Source organism: Mastigoproctus giganteus, chromosome 3 (genome assembly GCF_048544385.1).
Source record: "Mastigoproctus giganteus isolate SK-2022 chromosome 3, ASM4854438v1, whole genome shotgun sequence".
Lineage (NCBI taxonomy): Eukaryota > Metazoa > Arthropoda > Arachnida > Uropygi > Thelyphonidae > Mastigoproctus > Mastigoproctus giganteus.
In genome coordinates, this window is record NC_143577.1 from 161,139,829 (window position 1) to 161,157,730 (window position 17,902).

Here is a 17,902-nt window from a genome sequence, read left to right on the forward strand (position 1 = left end):
ATGCTTGAGTATGCACAGTGTTCTCCCTGGCAGTTATTGCTGGGTTGTGTAGCTGAACATGATGTAATTTTGTGGTCATTTGCAGCACATTGAGCATAAGGGCTCCACGGCAGGCCACTTGTGAGTGTCAATATTTCTGGCACTTAAAGCACCTTAATAGATTTGGAACATATGGCACACTAGTCAGCTAATATAGCCACCTTTTATCTCATCAGAAGACTGAATTAAACATCAGGATGATGTTTAATTCAGTCAGTTTAATTCTAGCATCAACAAATTTCCCATCCTAACATAAATATTAGCTTAACAGTTTAATTCAGAACATGTTTCCTCTTCAGAACACTTCAAGAAGATCCCATTCTGTAATGATACCATGGAATGAATTCAGTGTCTTGTTGGGAGTAACTGTGATATGTGTGGCTCAGAGGAGCTGGTCTGAATTTCTGTCAATTCTAGTCTCTACAAGTATGTCACCTGAGTGAAGCTGTTTTATCTGATTTAGAAGACCCTTCCAAAACTTTCTGGATTAAGAAGGGTGACATTTATCCTATAGTTTTCTCACTTGTAGAGTGTATCAGGTAACAGGGTGTTGAATCTGATATAACTACTATTTTCTGTGTTTTTTTTCTGAAGTGACATCAGTGGATTCAACTTCTAATTTTTCAGATAGGGACCATGTTGAGACCCTAGAAGAAACAACTTATTCAGAATTTATGGGTTTTCTGTTTTTGCTCAGAGCCCAAGCTCCCCATGCACCCACCACAGAGCTGAAATGGGATGGGCACCACCCAGCAAGCAAGCAATAAATACACTTGAGAGTGGGACACCAGGGTGACGTAGACACTCTACCTGTAATGACACTCTACCTTAATTCCATTCCTCAGACCATGAGGGTAGGGGCACAGCATTGATATGGCGGACCCTTGCAGGTGAACCACTAGCTGAATGAACCCGGCCAAGCCGTCCAGGATCATCCATCTTGTCGAAGTGGGGGGCCAAAGTAGTTTGTTGAAACTGCCCCCCCCACCACAATCACCAGGATTCCACTTTCTGAGTTTCCTTGGGTCACAGCACACGGTAAACACTGTGAATTCTTACGGTGTTAGCCTGGAGCCTAAGCTGTGGGCACTGAATCCCAATAATGGTAATCTGGAGTTCAGTTTTTTTTTTTTTTAGGAGCATTAGCAACTAAGGCCATATTGCTCGGGGGATATGCGGTGGTCACGGGCTCGAACCCCGGTCTAATCAAGAAGCGTGTGCTGCGCACTGCTGCTCCTGCCCACCTGGCTGCGGAGGCGCCCAGGAGTTCAGTGAATGGGTCTATACCTTAAAACTGGTGTTACATCGAGTTCTGACTTATAACATGTTCAGGTAACTCTAAAACATAGTACTGAATGAATTGCCCATTTTCTGCAGTCAATCTGAGCACACAGAGACCAACAGCTTTTTGGAGAAGATGCTATGTGTTCTTTGAAGGCTTTTTCAATGGCCTGCAAAATTAAAAAAGTGTCAGTTGTTTGTCATATATGATCCTTGCTCTGGCCACCCTTCAACTTCAAAAAACAAATGTTCAAATGTCAGTTTTCACGATCTGATCAGACGTGATTGACACCTAACAATCTGCAGAGCTGACGGTGAAATTTTTATTTCCATGGGATATGTTAATCAATATTAACAAAAAAGGTTTGGAAGTGAAATGTGTTTTAGCCAAATTTGTGTCTTACACCCTCACTAATGACAAATCATAGGTATAGCTATGTAGAATCCTGCACTGGGTCAGGATTCTACATGGCTATCTATCATTAAAAATCTGTTCCTCAGTCAGTGCGGTTCCAGTTTTTGAATGTAAATTGTATAATACAAAATTAATATATTAACTTATAAAGTGTAACTGGTTTTATTAGTTTTTCTAAGTACAGGCAACCCCCGTATAACACGGTACTTATATATGATGGTTTTGCTCTAACATGGTTAGAGAATTTCGGTAACCTTGAATAACAGGGTATTTTTGAGCTTTTGTGCAGGGAAAACCTGCTATTATGTTGGATGCAATTTTTCGAAATTTCCACTCTTTTTGAATCCTGCTGTTGACTCGCTGGTCAAAAAAATTGAAAAATCCCTGTATTTATTTTGTTCGGAAATCCCTGTGTTACGTTCTTATGCTATTGAACTTGTGCTTGTTGAACTCTTGTAGAAAAATCTAGATTTCAAAGGTTTATTACTATTGGATAGCACACCAGGCTAGACAAAAGATTTAAGTCATCCAAACATTGAAGTTATGTTCCTACAACCACAGTTGTACTAGGTTAATACAACTTCTTTCATTCAGCCATTAGATCAAGGCATTATATATCCGCCTTTAAAACTCATTATATCCAGAAAATCGTTACAATGGATTTTGGAAAAAATTGATTCTGAACCTATTGAAGTAATGGAGGCATGGAAACATTTCTCAATTGTGGACTGTATCTAAATTATAGCTTTATCACTGAAAGAAGTAAAACTGTCAACGTTAAATGTGTGTGGAAAATTGTATAGCCAGAATCAGTTCATTCAGCTGAACCCAGAAACTGCTGATGGCGTGTTTCCACAGAGCAACTTAGTTAAAAGTTTGAAATTATACTATGAATATGTTTCACTCATTTTTTTTTTAATCTATCTATACATATTTTGTTATTTTTATGTATTTTATATATATATATAAAATATTACTATTATTAATCAATTTATTTTGATTTAAAGCTAACTATACATTATTACTGAAGTGCAAAAAATTTCATAGAAATTTTCTTAATATGTGTTTTTTGCAGTGTATGAGTCAGGTTGAAGATGCAAAATGTGGGTCTGGTGCAGGTCTAATGCAAGATATGAGTATGTTTCATTCATTTTTTATTTATACATGCTTTGTTATTTTTATGTATTACAGTAGAATACCGGTTATCCGGAATAATTTGAAAGGCTGATTTTTTCTTTTTTTTTTATTAATGGTAATATTTGAGACAAATGTTTACATGCCATGAGAGTATTTCTGTCTGTTTTTCACATCTTATATCTGGTGAAATGTTAGATTAGGATTAATGGGTTTTCTCGGAAACAATGACTGATAGAGTTTAGTCATTTGCTTCCGTGAACCCAATTTTCCATTACATATTTTGTTCTCTTTGTTTCATATTATGTTTAGTTTAGCTCCAAATTCGGCAAGAATAATTTTTTATTATTTTTCTCAGTTTTTTTTAAAGTAAAATGTCAATGAAAAGAAACAGCACTGAAGTGGGCAGAAAACTAGGAAGAATGCGACATAATCAAATTGATATTGTTAAGGAATTTGGGACATTTTGCAGCAAAAAAAAAAGTCACAACAAATGAAACAAAAAGCAATTGAACATTATTTTAAAAATTACTTTAAATTTCTTTCCACATAAAAATTGCATTAAAATACCTATCCCAATATACAGTAAGACACCAGTATCTGTGGGGGATACAGTCCAAGACCTACCCTGGATGGCTGAAAGCATAGATATAAGCAAACACATGCTGACCCCATATATATATATATATATATATATATATATAAAACGTGATTTTCTTGTACATACATACCTACAGTAAAGTTTAATCGATAAATTAAACACACAGTAAGACATTACCAACATTAAATACAGTAATAATGAAGTACAGCAGACTCTCAATTTACCAGGACACTTCAAGACTCCAAATTTAAAAAAAAAAAAAAAAAAAAAAAAAAAAAACCAACCAGAAATCATAAAATTCAAGTAATAACTAGAATAGGTATAAACAGATATTTTGCACGTTGTAAATAAGTGACAAGAACCGGTGTTATAAGTCTTAATTGGGAGATTAGTGTACCTATTATCTTGCAACCCCCCCCCTCTGCCTTCGCACCTACTGCTCAAAAAAAAAAAAAAAAAAAAAAAAGAAAAGAGAGAGACCAAATGTTTAGTTTGATTTAGTGCGTTGCGTCAATTGTTGTATTCCATCGCACTGCAAAAGGGCAAATTTTGTTTTGTTATTTATGTCAGGGATGTCGGATTTTTTTTTTTTTTTTTGCTTAGAAATCGCGAAAATGGTGGGCAAACGCAAGAGTTTTGCTTTCAAATTAAACAAAAACTTGAAATTATTCAAAAGTTTGAAAATGGTGCATCCGTCAAATCTCCAAAGAACCATTATAATGTTGGTGACCAAACCATATGGAACATTGTAAAAAATAAAGGGGAGCATTGTATTGGACAAGCAAGTAATACGTGTTAAGTTTTTTCGTCCCGTGGTTAACCGAATCAGTGGATGCGGGGGCACAACTGTACATATGTAAATGTGTGAATTTTTGTTGTATAAGTTATTATTATTATTATTTTATAATTTTTTCCCACGCTATTTAAAGTCTTTTTCTTTTACCTTAATACATTATTATAACAGAATCTATTTAATTTTACCTTATGTTCAATTATCTGGAAAATTTTGCTATCCAGAAGAGGTCTGACATTAATTATTCTGGATAACTGATGCTCTACTGTATATACAATACTATAAAATATTAATGGTATTGACTGATATATTTTAATTTAAATCAACTATTGTACTATTAATTATTACTGACGTGTACAAAATTTAATACAAATTTTCTTATACGTCATTTTTTTACTTCCATTGATTTATTTAATTTTTGTGGGTTGTGGGAAACAGTACTGGTGCAGTTCCAGTTAATGCCAATGTGGGTTGGGTGTGAGTGTAATGTAGTGGACTCATGCAGGAATCTATAGCTATGATTGGAAAGAAAGTTCCAGTCCTCTCAATGAAAGGGCATCTTCTTCAAAGTCCAGAAAAGTGTACCAATCTCTATCAAATGTGAAGATCATGCTTATTATAATTTTTAATTCAGAGAGAACTGTTCATTATGAATTTGTCCTTCATGGTCAAACAGTGAACCAATTGCATGATACTGCTCGAAGGAAATAGCTAGAAAAGTGAGCTTCGAGGAATTGTCAGCACGCCAAAAAAAAACAAAAAAAACTTGCACACTTCCTGCTTTCCCTTCAAGAATTTCAAATCAAGCAGTCCATCATCATGGTTCCCCTTCCACCACAATCAGTTTCTATATTTAGTTCCTCGTTATCCCTCCCCACCACCTCCACCCCATTTCAAAAGTTACAGCTTTCTAATGACAGATGAAATCATTCACAGCATGATGCAAACCTATTATTAATTCCAAAAGAGACCTATCAGGAATGCTTCCAGAAGTTTTAGAAGCATGAGAATCAGCACAGAGTGAAGGAGAGTACATCGAAGAAGATCCATTGAAATAGTTGGTACACTTCATTACTTTACAATTAGTTCAATTCCTAAGGTTTATGATCACACCATGAGTACAGCATATGTACACTTGCACATTTATTTTATTCAAATATTTAAAAGAATAAAAATAAAAAAAGTGGCATTTATCATTTAAGAAGTGACTCAATAAAGGTTAACCGAAAGTTTTTCTTATATGCACCAAAATGGCTGCTCACTGCCCTTCGAGAAAAGGGCGAGACCAGCTATTCTCAAGAGCTCTCATGACAATGCCTTGAGTTTTAAATAGAAAAACTTTTCATTATCCTATGGTCAGTTCCATGGAGTCTAACAAATGACACTTTCTCAATTTTGGAATAAAATCTTTTTTTTTTTTTTTTTTTAAATCCTCCTACCTTTTTCCACAATCTTCTCCAAGTATACATTTTCATTAACTAGAATGTTAACTGCTTGCTTGGAGAAACTAGTTTTCATCGAAAAGAACTTCTCGGCATGATTTCTATAGGTTAACACAAAGAGTTGTTTTTACAGAGATGGGACACACTTAAAAAAAAGGGGGAACAAGAATATTTGACAAGAACAGTAATGGCAAATGATGAAAGGAAGCAAGCTTAATCTGCATCAGCTTGAGAGAGAGAGTTCACATTACCTGTCCATTCCCCTCTTAATTTCTCTAGCCCATGCTGAATTTACAAATTATTCACTTCCACAACACCAGATGGAAGTTTGTTCAAACGATACACTGACTGAAGGTAAATTTTTTACATCCATCCTTTTCAAATTATATTTAAGTCTCCTTGTGTGTGCCATCTGAGCAAGAGTTAGTATGCCATTTACTCGATCCATCTGAGGTCTTAAACATTTCAATCATCTCCTTGCAGATGCCTATACTCCAAATACTGTAATACTGCATCTGAAGAATAGGCACCCTTTTGTTCCTTTCACTAATCTTACTGCTCTTCTCTACACCTATTCCAACAGAAACACATCCTACCTAAAGTGAAGCCTGATCTACTCATTTTATGCAGTATTAAAGATGTGGCCTAAAAATCACCGTTATACAAATAGATAACCACCTCTTTATATATCTACTGATAAAATTCCTGTATATCATTGACTAACTCCCTCAGCAGTCCTGAGCAACAAATTTCCAAAGCTGACTGAACTTAATGTCAGACTGTGCAATTATTCCCAGGTCTTTTTTTATTCTCCACTATCTTGTGGTATGTTACTCTGGTTGTTACACTAGTTGGTATGTTACTCTGGTTGTTACACTAGTTGGTATGTTACTCTGGGACTACTGCTACTCATACATAGTACTTTGCACTGCTCAATGTTAAACTTCAATTGTCACATCTTAGCCCATGTGCATAATTTTTCTAGATCTTGTTGCAGTAGCATAACCTGATTATCACTCAGCCAACTTTCACATAATCTACAAACATAGACATTAAGCCTGGTATGCTGTCATTAGTATTGTTATTAAATATAAAAACACAACATCTGGGCCAAGGACTGAACCCTGGGAAAATTTCACTAATAACAGTAGTCCAAGAAGAGTAGTGGCCTTGATAACTACTCCATGTCTTCTTCCAGTCGACCATGCATTCATATAACTTGCACCTAGTGCCACACTGCTTGACATAAAACACTGTACAGCAGTCTTTTATGTGGAAAAGTTGTATTGATTCTCTGTAATTCCAGCATTCTCACCATTATCTAGGGTCTGTATGAACTGTGGGTGAGAAGTTTGTAAATAAATTCCAGTATCAAAAGCTTTTCTGAAATGTATTTGATGTGAAATCTAAGTATTATTTGCATCCAGCTGCTTTGTTACTACATCACAGTATCAAATCAGATTGGTCAGCCAACAAATCCATGTGCTCTTAACCATGGATAAAGATTTGCTTACCTCTTAATATAATTGAAAGTTATCATCCATCCAGGTTTCCCCCCCCCCCCCCGACATTTTTAACATGCAACTTCAACATTTCTCTTCCACTTTCCCCTCAGCTATCAAAAATTATTCAGCTCATTACCAGAATTTGAGAAACTTCTTACATCCCAAAATCCCTAAAAAATTTCTCATGTGTGAATGTAGAGGCAAAATACTTATTCAGTTTGTCAGCAATCGGGGTGGAATCATCAATAGTTAAACCATTTATATCTAGTGGACTAGTGTTTACATAAGTAAAAGTGTTTGATGCTTTTCTTTGCCAGAGACATCTTGTAATCTGCCTCAGTCTGCCTAACCTCCTTTGTAACTTGACTACTAGTTTATATCTACTGTAGGCTTCTATATCAACTAATAATTAGTATGCATCTCATGCATTTTTCTTCTCATCATGATTCTCATCAGTTTATCAGAGATTCATTTAGGTCTAAACCTTGAACAGTATTTCTTAGTTGGTATAAAAAGCCTAGTAGCTTCTACAAATATTCTGAATAGAATATAAAACTGTCTGAATTTATGAAAACAAATGCCCTTTCCTTTACCCTTTACAGTAGTTACATCTTTAGGTAAAATCCCACATCAATACACTGTACCACTGCTACCTAGTGGTTCTTTTATCTGCAGTTTCTTAATGCATGAAGAGTTACTGCTAACAATCAAATCAAGATTATTATTTTCTCTCAATGCCTCTCCAATGAGAGCAAGTTTCCCAACAGATAAATCTACAAAAGCCTTACTATTTAGTGAGTGGCAAACCCACAAGTTCCAGTCAATACCATACCTGGAAAGTTGTCTCCATTATATGACAATCTGATATTCTAACCCACTATTTGTCTGTTGTATTGTTCATTATACTCATCAGTCATTACAACTATAAACTCTCCTACTCTCATTTCCCAGTGCTTCTGTCACACCAAACTGACTCAACATTATACTGATCATCGATGTTAACTGGATGCACGTCCTTAGAACTAAGAGCCTAACCCCTCCTCCTGTTTTTTTCCTGTCAACGCTGCACTTCCCATATTCAAATTCTGCACCCTTCATGTCTGAGTGACATGTCTCCAACATCCCTATGTCTACATTGATCATACTTGGAATTTGTGAAATTTATTTACTACACATTGGTGTATACAGTTTTTACTCTTAGAAACCCATTATATTTGCTTGGGTCATGAGGAAACTCCAGTAGGCTTTGAAATTCCTGACACCTTGCTTTCTAGACTGCTGAAATAGAAGGTGAATCACTTCCACCTCTGCCTGCAGCTGCTGTTAAACTATTAGTCTGAACATCCCCCACCCCTCACAAGCTAGCAGTTTTCTGATCCACCTAATGCTAATTTAATAGAATTAACAAATATTCTTGTACCCTGTCTACTTAAGTGTATCCCATCCCTATAAAGTCTCCTGTTAACAAGTACAAACTACACTGAGAGAAATTCTACCCAATGCACAATCTCTCCAGGGCCAGATTGACTGGCTCGACTCTTATTGTGCACTTCCTTCTATCATGTCTGAGCAGAATTGCAGACACTCTCAATTTGAATCCCAGCTTGTGACTTTTTCTGAACACACTACCCTGTACTTGCTTGACTAAGTCTTCAGATCTCCTACTCTTAATATCATTAGTACCAACATATAGAACAATATCACCTTTTTACCCTTAAAAGACAATAGCTGTTCTACAACACCACTGACTTTTTCCCCAGGCAGACATACTATGGTACTACTCCACCTATACTTTTACAAAGCATGTTTCCTGTTTCTCCACCAACAGCTACCTTCTGTGGGACCAGCGAACTCTGCTATGGAGAATCTTGTTATTGTGTTGCCCAAGTGTATTCTCCATAACTGGGGTGGGTGGCCAATTGCTTGAAGAATCCCCCTTTATGATTTCTTCAAGGGCTTCAACCCTGTTCCTCAAGTCCTCATATAAGCCCATAAGAATGCTGACTTGGCAACTAAGATCCTTATATTCTTTACAACAAAAAATGTAGCTATGATTCTCATAAGAACTGTCATTGACAGACTGTAACTTACTAAATCCTTAGCTAAATTTAAAAATAACTAACAAACAAGCTTAGGGCTATTAAAACTATTTACTGAACACAATTTACTATGTTAATAAATAAAAAAACAGCAAAATGTTTCAAAAAAAATTCTGCTTTTTTTCAGTAAGTTTACATCATACTTATACTAGTAAGTTTGCATGACCTATTCAATCAATTTTTGATTGAATAGTTCATCCATTTTTTTTTGACAATAAAGCTACTAAGTATGCTACCCATTCACACGTCAAACATGCCAGATAGAGCCTATTATATCTGCAGCATGTTCACCGTAAAGAAACAAAAGAAATATCACTGCTTTGCTGTAAAAAAGTATACGGGTTATATTTTAGGTTCTGCAGATAGTAGTAGTAGTAGTAGTAGTGGTGGTGGCAGATGATTAAGATAAAACATATGCTCCTCATATTGGCTGTGTAAGTTGCACTGCATCTTACAAACAAGACTATATAATCTTGTGGAATTAGGAATGCTTTCCGCAAGGTGAAAAAAGCCTTCATAATGCCACAAGGATATTTAAAGTCTTGTTTATTCCATATTAATGTTTAGTTTATCTATTGTCAAAAAGTATAGTCTGACTAGGGATAAGCTATTTCATTTGACTTTTCTTTTCCAAGTTCGCTTGAGATTGGTTATATATTTCCATGGATGGAAAAAAAAACCCACACTCTTCTCACAAGGATACACTATCTTCCAAAAAACCTTAAGCACTAAGTACTGGAAAACAAAGAAATATTACCTTCACCCAGGACTGACTATATTACCTTCACCCAGGACCTGTTCACAAAGTGGAAAACCCTGTCTAGGACAAACTTTTAACAATCAGATCACTGGATCTAAAAATCTAAATACCATTTTGGACTTGACTCTACCTGCCAAATGGCAACCTATGCAGTGCTCCCTTGCACTGTCAATTTTGTTCCCTTCTCCTTCACCCTTTTGTCTGATGGAGACATCTTCATCTCACCTGAGGATACTTTCATTGGGGCCTCAAGGCTCATTCTATCTCCCTCATTTCTTTCCTAAACTATATCTTCATTTTCATACTCTTTCTTTTTTTTTTTTTTTTTTGTGGTCTCTGTCAGGAAGCTCAGGCAACCCTGGCAGAGACCAGCCAGAGATTTTGGGACTGCCTGGCAATCACCCACCACTAATCCCAGAGATTAGTGGTGGGCAACATGGAGTCCCATCAGGGGCCCTGTGGCAAAAAGCCAGATGACAACACAACACAACACAACCCAACCCAACACTACACTACACTACACTACACTACACTTCACAAAACAACACACTGCTGACACTTCTAGCTTTCAGAGAGTACTGTTTTACTGCAGAGTATATGGCACAGCTGTGGGTATATGACACTGATGTTGCATTATAGAATGCTGTGAGCAACCTTCTTTAATGTTTCTTTATGCACTAAGCTTTCTAAAACAAAATTTATGCCCCACAGAACTGCAAGGTAGTTCTCCCATAATGCTGCATTACATATATGATTGCTACTTCTATATGCTCTATATTTGACATCATTTTATAGTGCATACCTTGGCTATTGCTGTAGTTAGGTGTTGAACATTTCAATCATCTCCTTGAAGATGCCTATACTCCAAATACTGCAATACAGCATTTGAAGAATGCCGAACACACACCATTTTAATTAATTAATAAATAGTTTGCAAAAGTACTTCCCTTGTTAATCCTAGGTATTCCACTATAGTGCAGAGATAATCCAATAATTTCTCAAAGTGTATTTAATACTGTTTCACTTTCACATATATTTTCCACATTCTTTATTGCCTGCTTGTTCATATTTTGCACTCGTGCAACTTGGTTGGTGGTATTGTGAGTCATAAAAGAGAAGCTTTGAAGTAAAGAGAGTTCATGAAGTTAAGATAGAAGCTGAATGTTATATATGGAAGATGCAAATAATAAGATACTGATTAAAAACGTTGATCATTTCAAGTGTAAACTATTTTAAGGTTCAACTTTTTTTTTATTTAGAAACTGTAAGGCATTTAATTTGTTCTGCTTGAATTGAACTGTATTAATGTCATCCATTGCTTTTAAATGCAAAAGAAACCGTTAACAATATTAAAACTTTAAGAGGTATCTTCATGAATGCAGCTGGAAATTTATTCATAGCTTCCATCCTATACATGATAAAATCAATCTGTTAAAAACATTAGAAATGTAATTTAGTGAAGTTTAGTATGTACTAAGAGTGATTCATTTATTTTATTGTAATTTAGTAAAAATTTTATTATTTTTTTTTTTTTGCATCACATGAATTCTTGCATCATGTGTCTACACTAATGCTAATCAGTGTACATATGAAATATTAAATTAAAAAAAAAAAAAAAAACTGAATATTTAAATATACTTAAGTAGCATTCCATATTTGTACATAACAGCAAAAATTAAAATTTTATTTCCATATATTTTGGTGCGTACGCAAATCAAATGCATTAGGCAACTTAAAAAATCATAACTCTGAATATTACCTCAATATTGCAAAACCTTGTAACGCCACCTAATTCATATATCTTAATACAAATATATGGATTAGTGCATCTAGCAGCACCTATTTTAGGTGGTACCTGTGGCAAGTGCCTCACTTGCACACCCCTAGTGCCAGGCATGGCGATATTAGTGGAAATATATTAATTAAAGTATGCATATTCTAAAATCCGAGTATTTTGTTTTCTTAATTTTTTACTTTGATCTATTTGTATGCAGAAATGTACAAAATGTTATGAGCCACAATGGATCGTCATGGTTGTGGAACCCTGACGAAGTTTGCTATAACATTTCATTTTACTTTATTCACAGGATTGATATTCTACCCATTAACTTTCATCCCAGGTCTTACAAATGGATTATTATTATTATTATCAGCAGCATTTTATTCACATTATAGCAAAATTTGCACAATACTCACATTGTAACTATGTGTATATCAATGCTGGTAATCTGTATTATATAAAATCATTATCATATTGAATATCTGTTATATCACTACATAAATCAAATCATTACCATTTTTTATATTCTTTCAGTAGAATGAGCATTTCAAATTACAGTGGATTCCGGTTATTTGGGACACCTGTTAATCGGAGCAGCCGTTTATTTGGGGCAAATCTTAAAAAACAGAACCCAATTGAGAAAATACTTCGCTTGATTGGGACAGCATGCCGTTTAATCGGGCAGGAGACCGCAGCACTGGAGATTACCCTACGATTGTCTCCGGCGGTACCACGTGGTTCGGTCGAAATTCTGGAGGTCACAACCATAAAGCAATAAAAACAATTAGCAGTCACCTGTTTATTAGGCTTTTCTGTTAGTGAAATCTATCATAAACGGACAGTAAACTCGATCTTACTGAATTTGCGATAATATCGACAGCTGGAATTCTGTGGGTTATTATGATGAAGTGTGTTTACACTTCCATGAAATCTTCAATCATATAAAAAATTTATTTTCAGATCTTCTCTTCATTCCTATTTTTAAAGCTTTGTAACTCGTTACTCAGTTCTCACTTGCGTGTATTGTGTTACTTGCAATTTGTGTGTGTCGTGTTCTTTGTTATTGATTGCTTATCTTTGAAACTAAACAGTTTCAAATAATGCAACAACCTGCACTTTAAAGAGTCTCCCTTTTATTAATCTTACCGTTCCAAGAGTATTTTGTAAAATTTTCCATAAAACTTTGTACCCTATTTTATTTTCCATGTAATTCTTGCATCATGTGCCTATACTAATGCTAATCATTATGTACATATAAAATATTAAATAAAAAAAAAAAAAAGAAAGAAAAAACTGAATATTTAAATATAGTTAAGTAGCATTCCATATTTGTACACATAACAGCAAAAATTAAAATTTAATTTTCATATATTTAGGTGCGTACGCAAATCAAATGCATTAGGCAACTTAAAAAATCATAACTCTGAATATTACCTCAAAGTCAGGAGATTGTGTGCAAAGCACCATAGACCGACAACCCACAGCTAACCCTATATGAAAATATAAGACATGAATTTAGAAGCATGGCTATCATTATATACATAACATAATCAGATAATTCAAAAATCAAGTCCGTCAAAAGTAAATTTAGAACATTTAGAATAAAAAGAAATTTAGAATTAACATAAATAAAGCACTAACTTTTATTATTATTATTATGTTAAGGGGATTTACACAGTGATGAAATGTCTCAGTCAAAAAGCATTATTAGTAAATGCATAGAACTCCATAACAGATGTATATATAAATGTGGTGATTATGAATTTTCCTTGTATTTCTCATGAGCCCAATATATCAATTCCTTAGATATTTCCTGCAAACAATATGCTGTTTATACAGACTAGAAATTGCTAAGAACACAAACTGCACTAAGAAATAAAATACATTTAATGGCTAAAAATATATGCAAGTTACCACATTTCCAACAAATCTCCCCCATCCACTCTCTTCATAGGTGAGATTAATTTTTTTATTTTTTTATTTATAATTAGCTACTATATGATCATGTAAAGAAGAAAGATAAAAGTTGTAACATATTGTATGTGAGGAAGTTGATTTATGAAGGTCAGGGGAAGTAGTCCTGATTTCCAGGGGAGGAGAAACAGTTCTCACAATCCACTCCAGGTTCCTAATGCCTGCGAAAAACTTTTCAAAGCACAAGGAGGCAACTTTTTACCATAGTCATACAGGAGGCATGGAGATGTGTGCATATATGGGGGCTATCTTCTCCAATAAGTGAGAAAGCTTAACAAGTGTTCAAATGATGTTACCTAACCTAGATCTACAAATCATATGAACAAATATTTTCCAAATGAGCTAATAAAATGCTCTAATGCTTATCCATTAATACTATATAAGTTTAACTATAACAGAACTTACTTGCATCCATATTTTATATGGATGGATGTAAAATAATGATTAATGAAAGGCACAGATCTTTCAAATTGAAAACTTTCATCACAACAAGTTGCCTTATGCTATGTCACTAATAAGTAACACCACTCTAAAGAGAAAAATACAATGTTACTTAATTGTAATGTGGTACTATCCCTAGACAGCTATTTCAGAGCTTGTTAGCAATTCACTGATGAGAGGCTAGGCACCTCACCAGTGCAGCATCTGAGATGCCCATTATGGTTTAACAAGGTGAAATGCAAAAAGGTGTGAAAACCAAGTTCATTCCCAAAATGAGCTAAAATTGGGTAACTTTGGTCTTTGAGACTGCCACAGACATTCTCTCAGGTATGATAAGCTGGGCTTGCTACCTGGAATTCTAAAATGCTGATAGAACGGATATTCGGATGGCACTCAAGTCAAGTAGACTAAATTTCAGAAAAGTCTGGTTATTCTGCGACAATTACATCTTCTGCTTGCACCTTCACTATGGTAGAATTGTTAGTAACACTGGGTATAATCCGCATGGGCAAGTCCTGAAATATGGCACCTAGCATACTGATGATGACTACTCAGGTGTGCAAACCAATGTAAGGAGGGGGGTCAAGGTGTGACATTCACACAGTATGTATGTATGGAGGAATGCCACTCCTCCGTTTTACCAGACAATACTCGGTGGCAGATGACTCATCAACCAGTGCAATATCACCACTTTGCTTATTCGAGGCTTGAAGTGGTGGAACCTTGTTTAGTCTCTGGCAAACCCTTCTACCTCCACATCTCTTCCATCATGCAGCATGACTGACTTCTTTTGAGGTTATGATGGGCATCACGGTGAGATCCAATCTTCTTACATTTCGAGGATACAAATCTAAAATGGTGTTCACATGCCAGCCACTAGATAGTCCACTGGACCAAACCAATTGGTAGCTCTCTAGGAGGCATCTGAACAGTTAGTGTATAACCTCGCTGCCTCTACTCTCTGGGGTGGCGCCGTAGTCGTGGAGAAGAACGGACATGCCAACACACAGTTCTGCTTGATAGTAGATGGCGGACATCGACCAGGATCGTGAACACTGCAGATTTGGATTTTCAATGCTTTTATATTACAAATTTTATATATCAAAGCATGGTTATAAATGAAGGTAAGTGAAAGCTATAGGGTAAGAGTACTTTTATTGGTGGATGAGTTTTTGTACAGCACGACCAGTACAGTGCCAGCGATCGATCACACTGTGGCAACTAGAGATTTTATAACTGTTCAGAAGTACTAGGTATTATACTGCTAAAAATAGCTGTACTTGTATTATTTTAAATGTACATATGATATTACATTGAACCTATTTTTAGATTTTATAATTTTCTTGAGAAGCAAAGAACGAGAAATTGCATTTTCCCCCTAAAACAGAAATACTCCATATCTTCGGTAAAAATAGGTCGATATTGGAAAAAAAAATACCAAATTACTCCCAACCACCATCTACAGAACAGGTATATTACCTTATTATGGCTCAAAGACTAAAATTCTTTCGAGAAAAATGTTAAAAGTTCGACTTGAGATCGATGTAACGAGAACCCACAGGAACCAATCACCAAATGAGGAAAATATAGAGGAAATAGAAACTTGTCCCCTAGGCCCCATTAATATAAAAATGGTCAGAGAGAGGGAAACACAACCTGAGAATAGAGACAAAGAAAATACAGAAAACAGAGGAAGAGAAAAAAATAAAATTAGAGGTATTAAATGCCAATAAAGCAAATAAAGAAGATCAAGTTGTATCTAGAAGAATTCTTACATAAACAGACAAACAGGATCACATTTGCAACAAGATAGTGAACTGTTGGACCCTACTGAAACATAAAATAATAGAGTTAAACACAGAGAATTAAGTACTAACGGCAAGGGTGGAGTCTGTAACTGAGGAAAAGTATGTCGTGCTCAAGTGGTAGGAAGCAGTAAAACACAGAGGGCTCAGCCCAGACAGGATAACCAAAAGACAAGGAAAATAATGTAGTAATCCTAAAGGATAAATCTGAATCAACACTTAAATCTAGTGAGAGAAACTGTTATGACCAAACTGAAACACCATATAAAAGACAAAAAGGTAAACAATATTAGAAAGACTAGAAACAATGGAGTTTTAATTGAGTTAGGTAACAAAGAAGACCTAAATAAAATAGAAAGCAAACCAGTACCAAGTCAGGATTAGAAACTGAAAAGCCCAAAGGGAGAAATCTCTATGTAATTATGTTTGATATCACAGAAGTTACCCCCCAAAAGGGAATTAATGAAGGATCCATATTATAAAATATAAGGATAATATTACAATAGAAGAATTTGCTAGAGAATTTATATTGAAAAGGGGAACCAAGAGAGAAAAGATGGTCAGTTAAATGTAATTGTGGAGATATCACCAAGAATATGGACTGCTCTAAAGTAACAACAGAGAACCTATGCTGGCTGGACCAGCCACATGTTCAGGGAATACTTCCATGCACAGAAGTGTGCCGACTGGGCTAGCCGAGTGGGTAAAGTACCTGCCCGGCAACCCAAAGGTCGCGGGTTCGATTCCCGCCTCGGGCTTGGATCAAAGTACTGCAAAAACCTTGGGAGGTGCAATATGGCCACAGAAGCCGATGCGCCAACAACTACCAAATCACAATCACAACCACCAAATCACAATCACAACCAAATCACAATCGCACAGAAGTGTAATAATTGTCATAAATATGGTCAGACTGCAGCCAGAAAACATGTTTGCAGTCCCTGGCCATGACTATAAAAATTTGAAAAACAGAAATCAGCAGCCAAAGTGACCTGTAAGGCAGCATGGACCATTCCCAATAGCATCGGGGATAATAAATGCCCCTGCTACCAAAAAATGATAAAGCTAATACAATCTAGGACCAACTCTGGGCCAGATTAAAAATATAAATAAAACTAGGGCTCTAAACTTCATCTAGCTGAATGCTCAAAGAGTAAGAACTGTTGTGGGTCAATATCCTGAAAGAGGCCTCTGAGGTCGGGAAAATTCATGTCTAGAAAATAAACTCATATGCCGAGCATTAAATAAAATTTTACTGTAACTAAAGTTTTTTTACAAATAATATAAAATCAAAAACAAATTATTTACAATAAACTAATGGTTGTATATTACGGAATGCTAAAAACTGCAATAAAAGATCATTTACTATAAAATATGCTAAAATATAAAAATTAAAAGTGCTAAAAACCGTTAAAAACCTGAAGCTTTCGAGAGCATCAGCACCCTTTTTCAACAGTAATATGACTTGCTGCAATATCTCTTTATATAGCAGGCTCACGGTACCTCCACGCGTGGTTCCATCAACACATGGGCAGAAGCGGAAATGGCTCGGGTACATGGCAAACAAAATCGTTCATCCGAACTTAATACAATTGCTTCAAAAATAGGATGAATACGTATACCTCTATCTCTATTCATAGTATTCTTACTGGATGAGCCAATCTGTAAACCCTCAAGCCATTTACGCTCCCAGTATCCGTGTGCACAATCCAAAATAATAGCGTCCTCCGGGGAGATTTGATGCTGCTTCTCCCAAAAATGTTCGGCCACAGCAGACTTATTGTAATCAGCGGTTCTTATGGCATTTAAATGTTACCCCAGACGAGCCCTGAG

The 17,902-nt window shown here is 35.6% G+C and overlaps 1 protein-coding gene across 2 annotated transcripts in view; it reads right to left on the reverse strand.

Annotated features, from left to right (window-relative positions):
• Window positions 1-17,902, reverse strand: part of LOC150088369 (WD repeat-containing protein 20) — a 329,684-nt gene that overhangs the window by 57,456 nt on the left and 254,326 nt on the right. For both annotated transcript variants that reach the window (XM_090370747.1, XM_090370746.1), the window contains exon 4: window positions 13,284-13,339. In XM_090370747.1, the coding sequence (XP_090226873.1) occupies window positions 13,334-13,339 (6 nt within the window). In that variant the 3' untranslated portion in view covers window positions 13,284-13,333. The remainder of the gene's footprint in view (window positions 1-13,283; window positions 13,340-17,902) is intronic.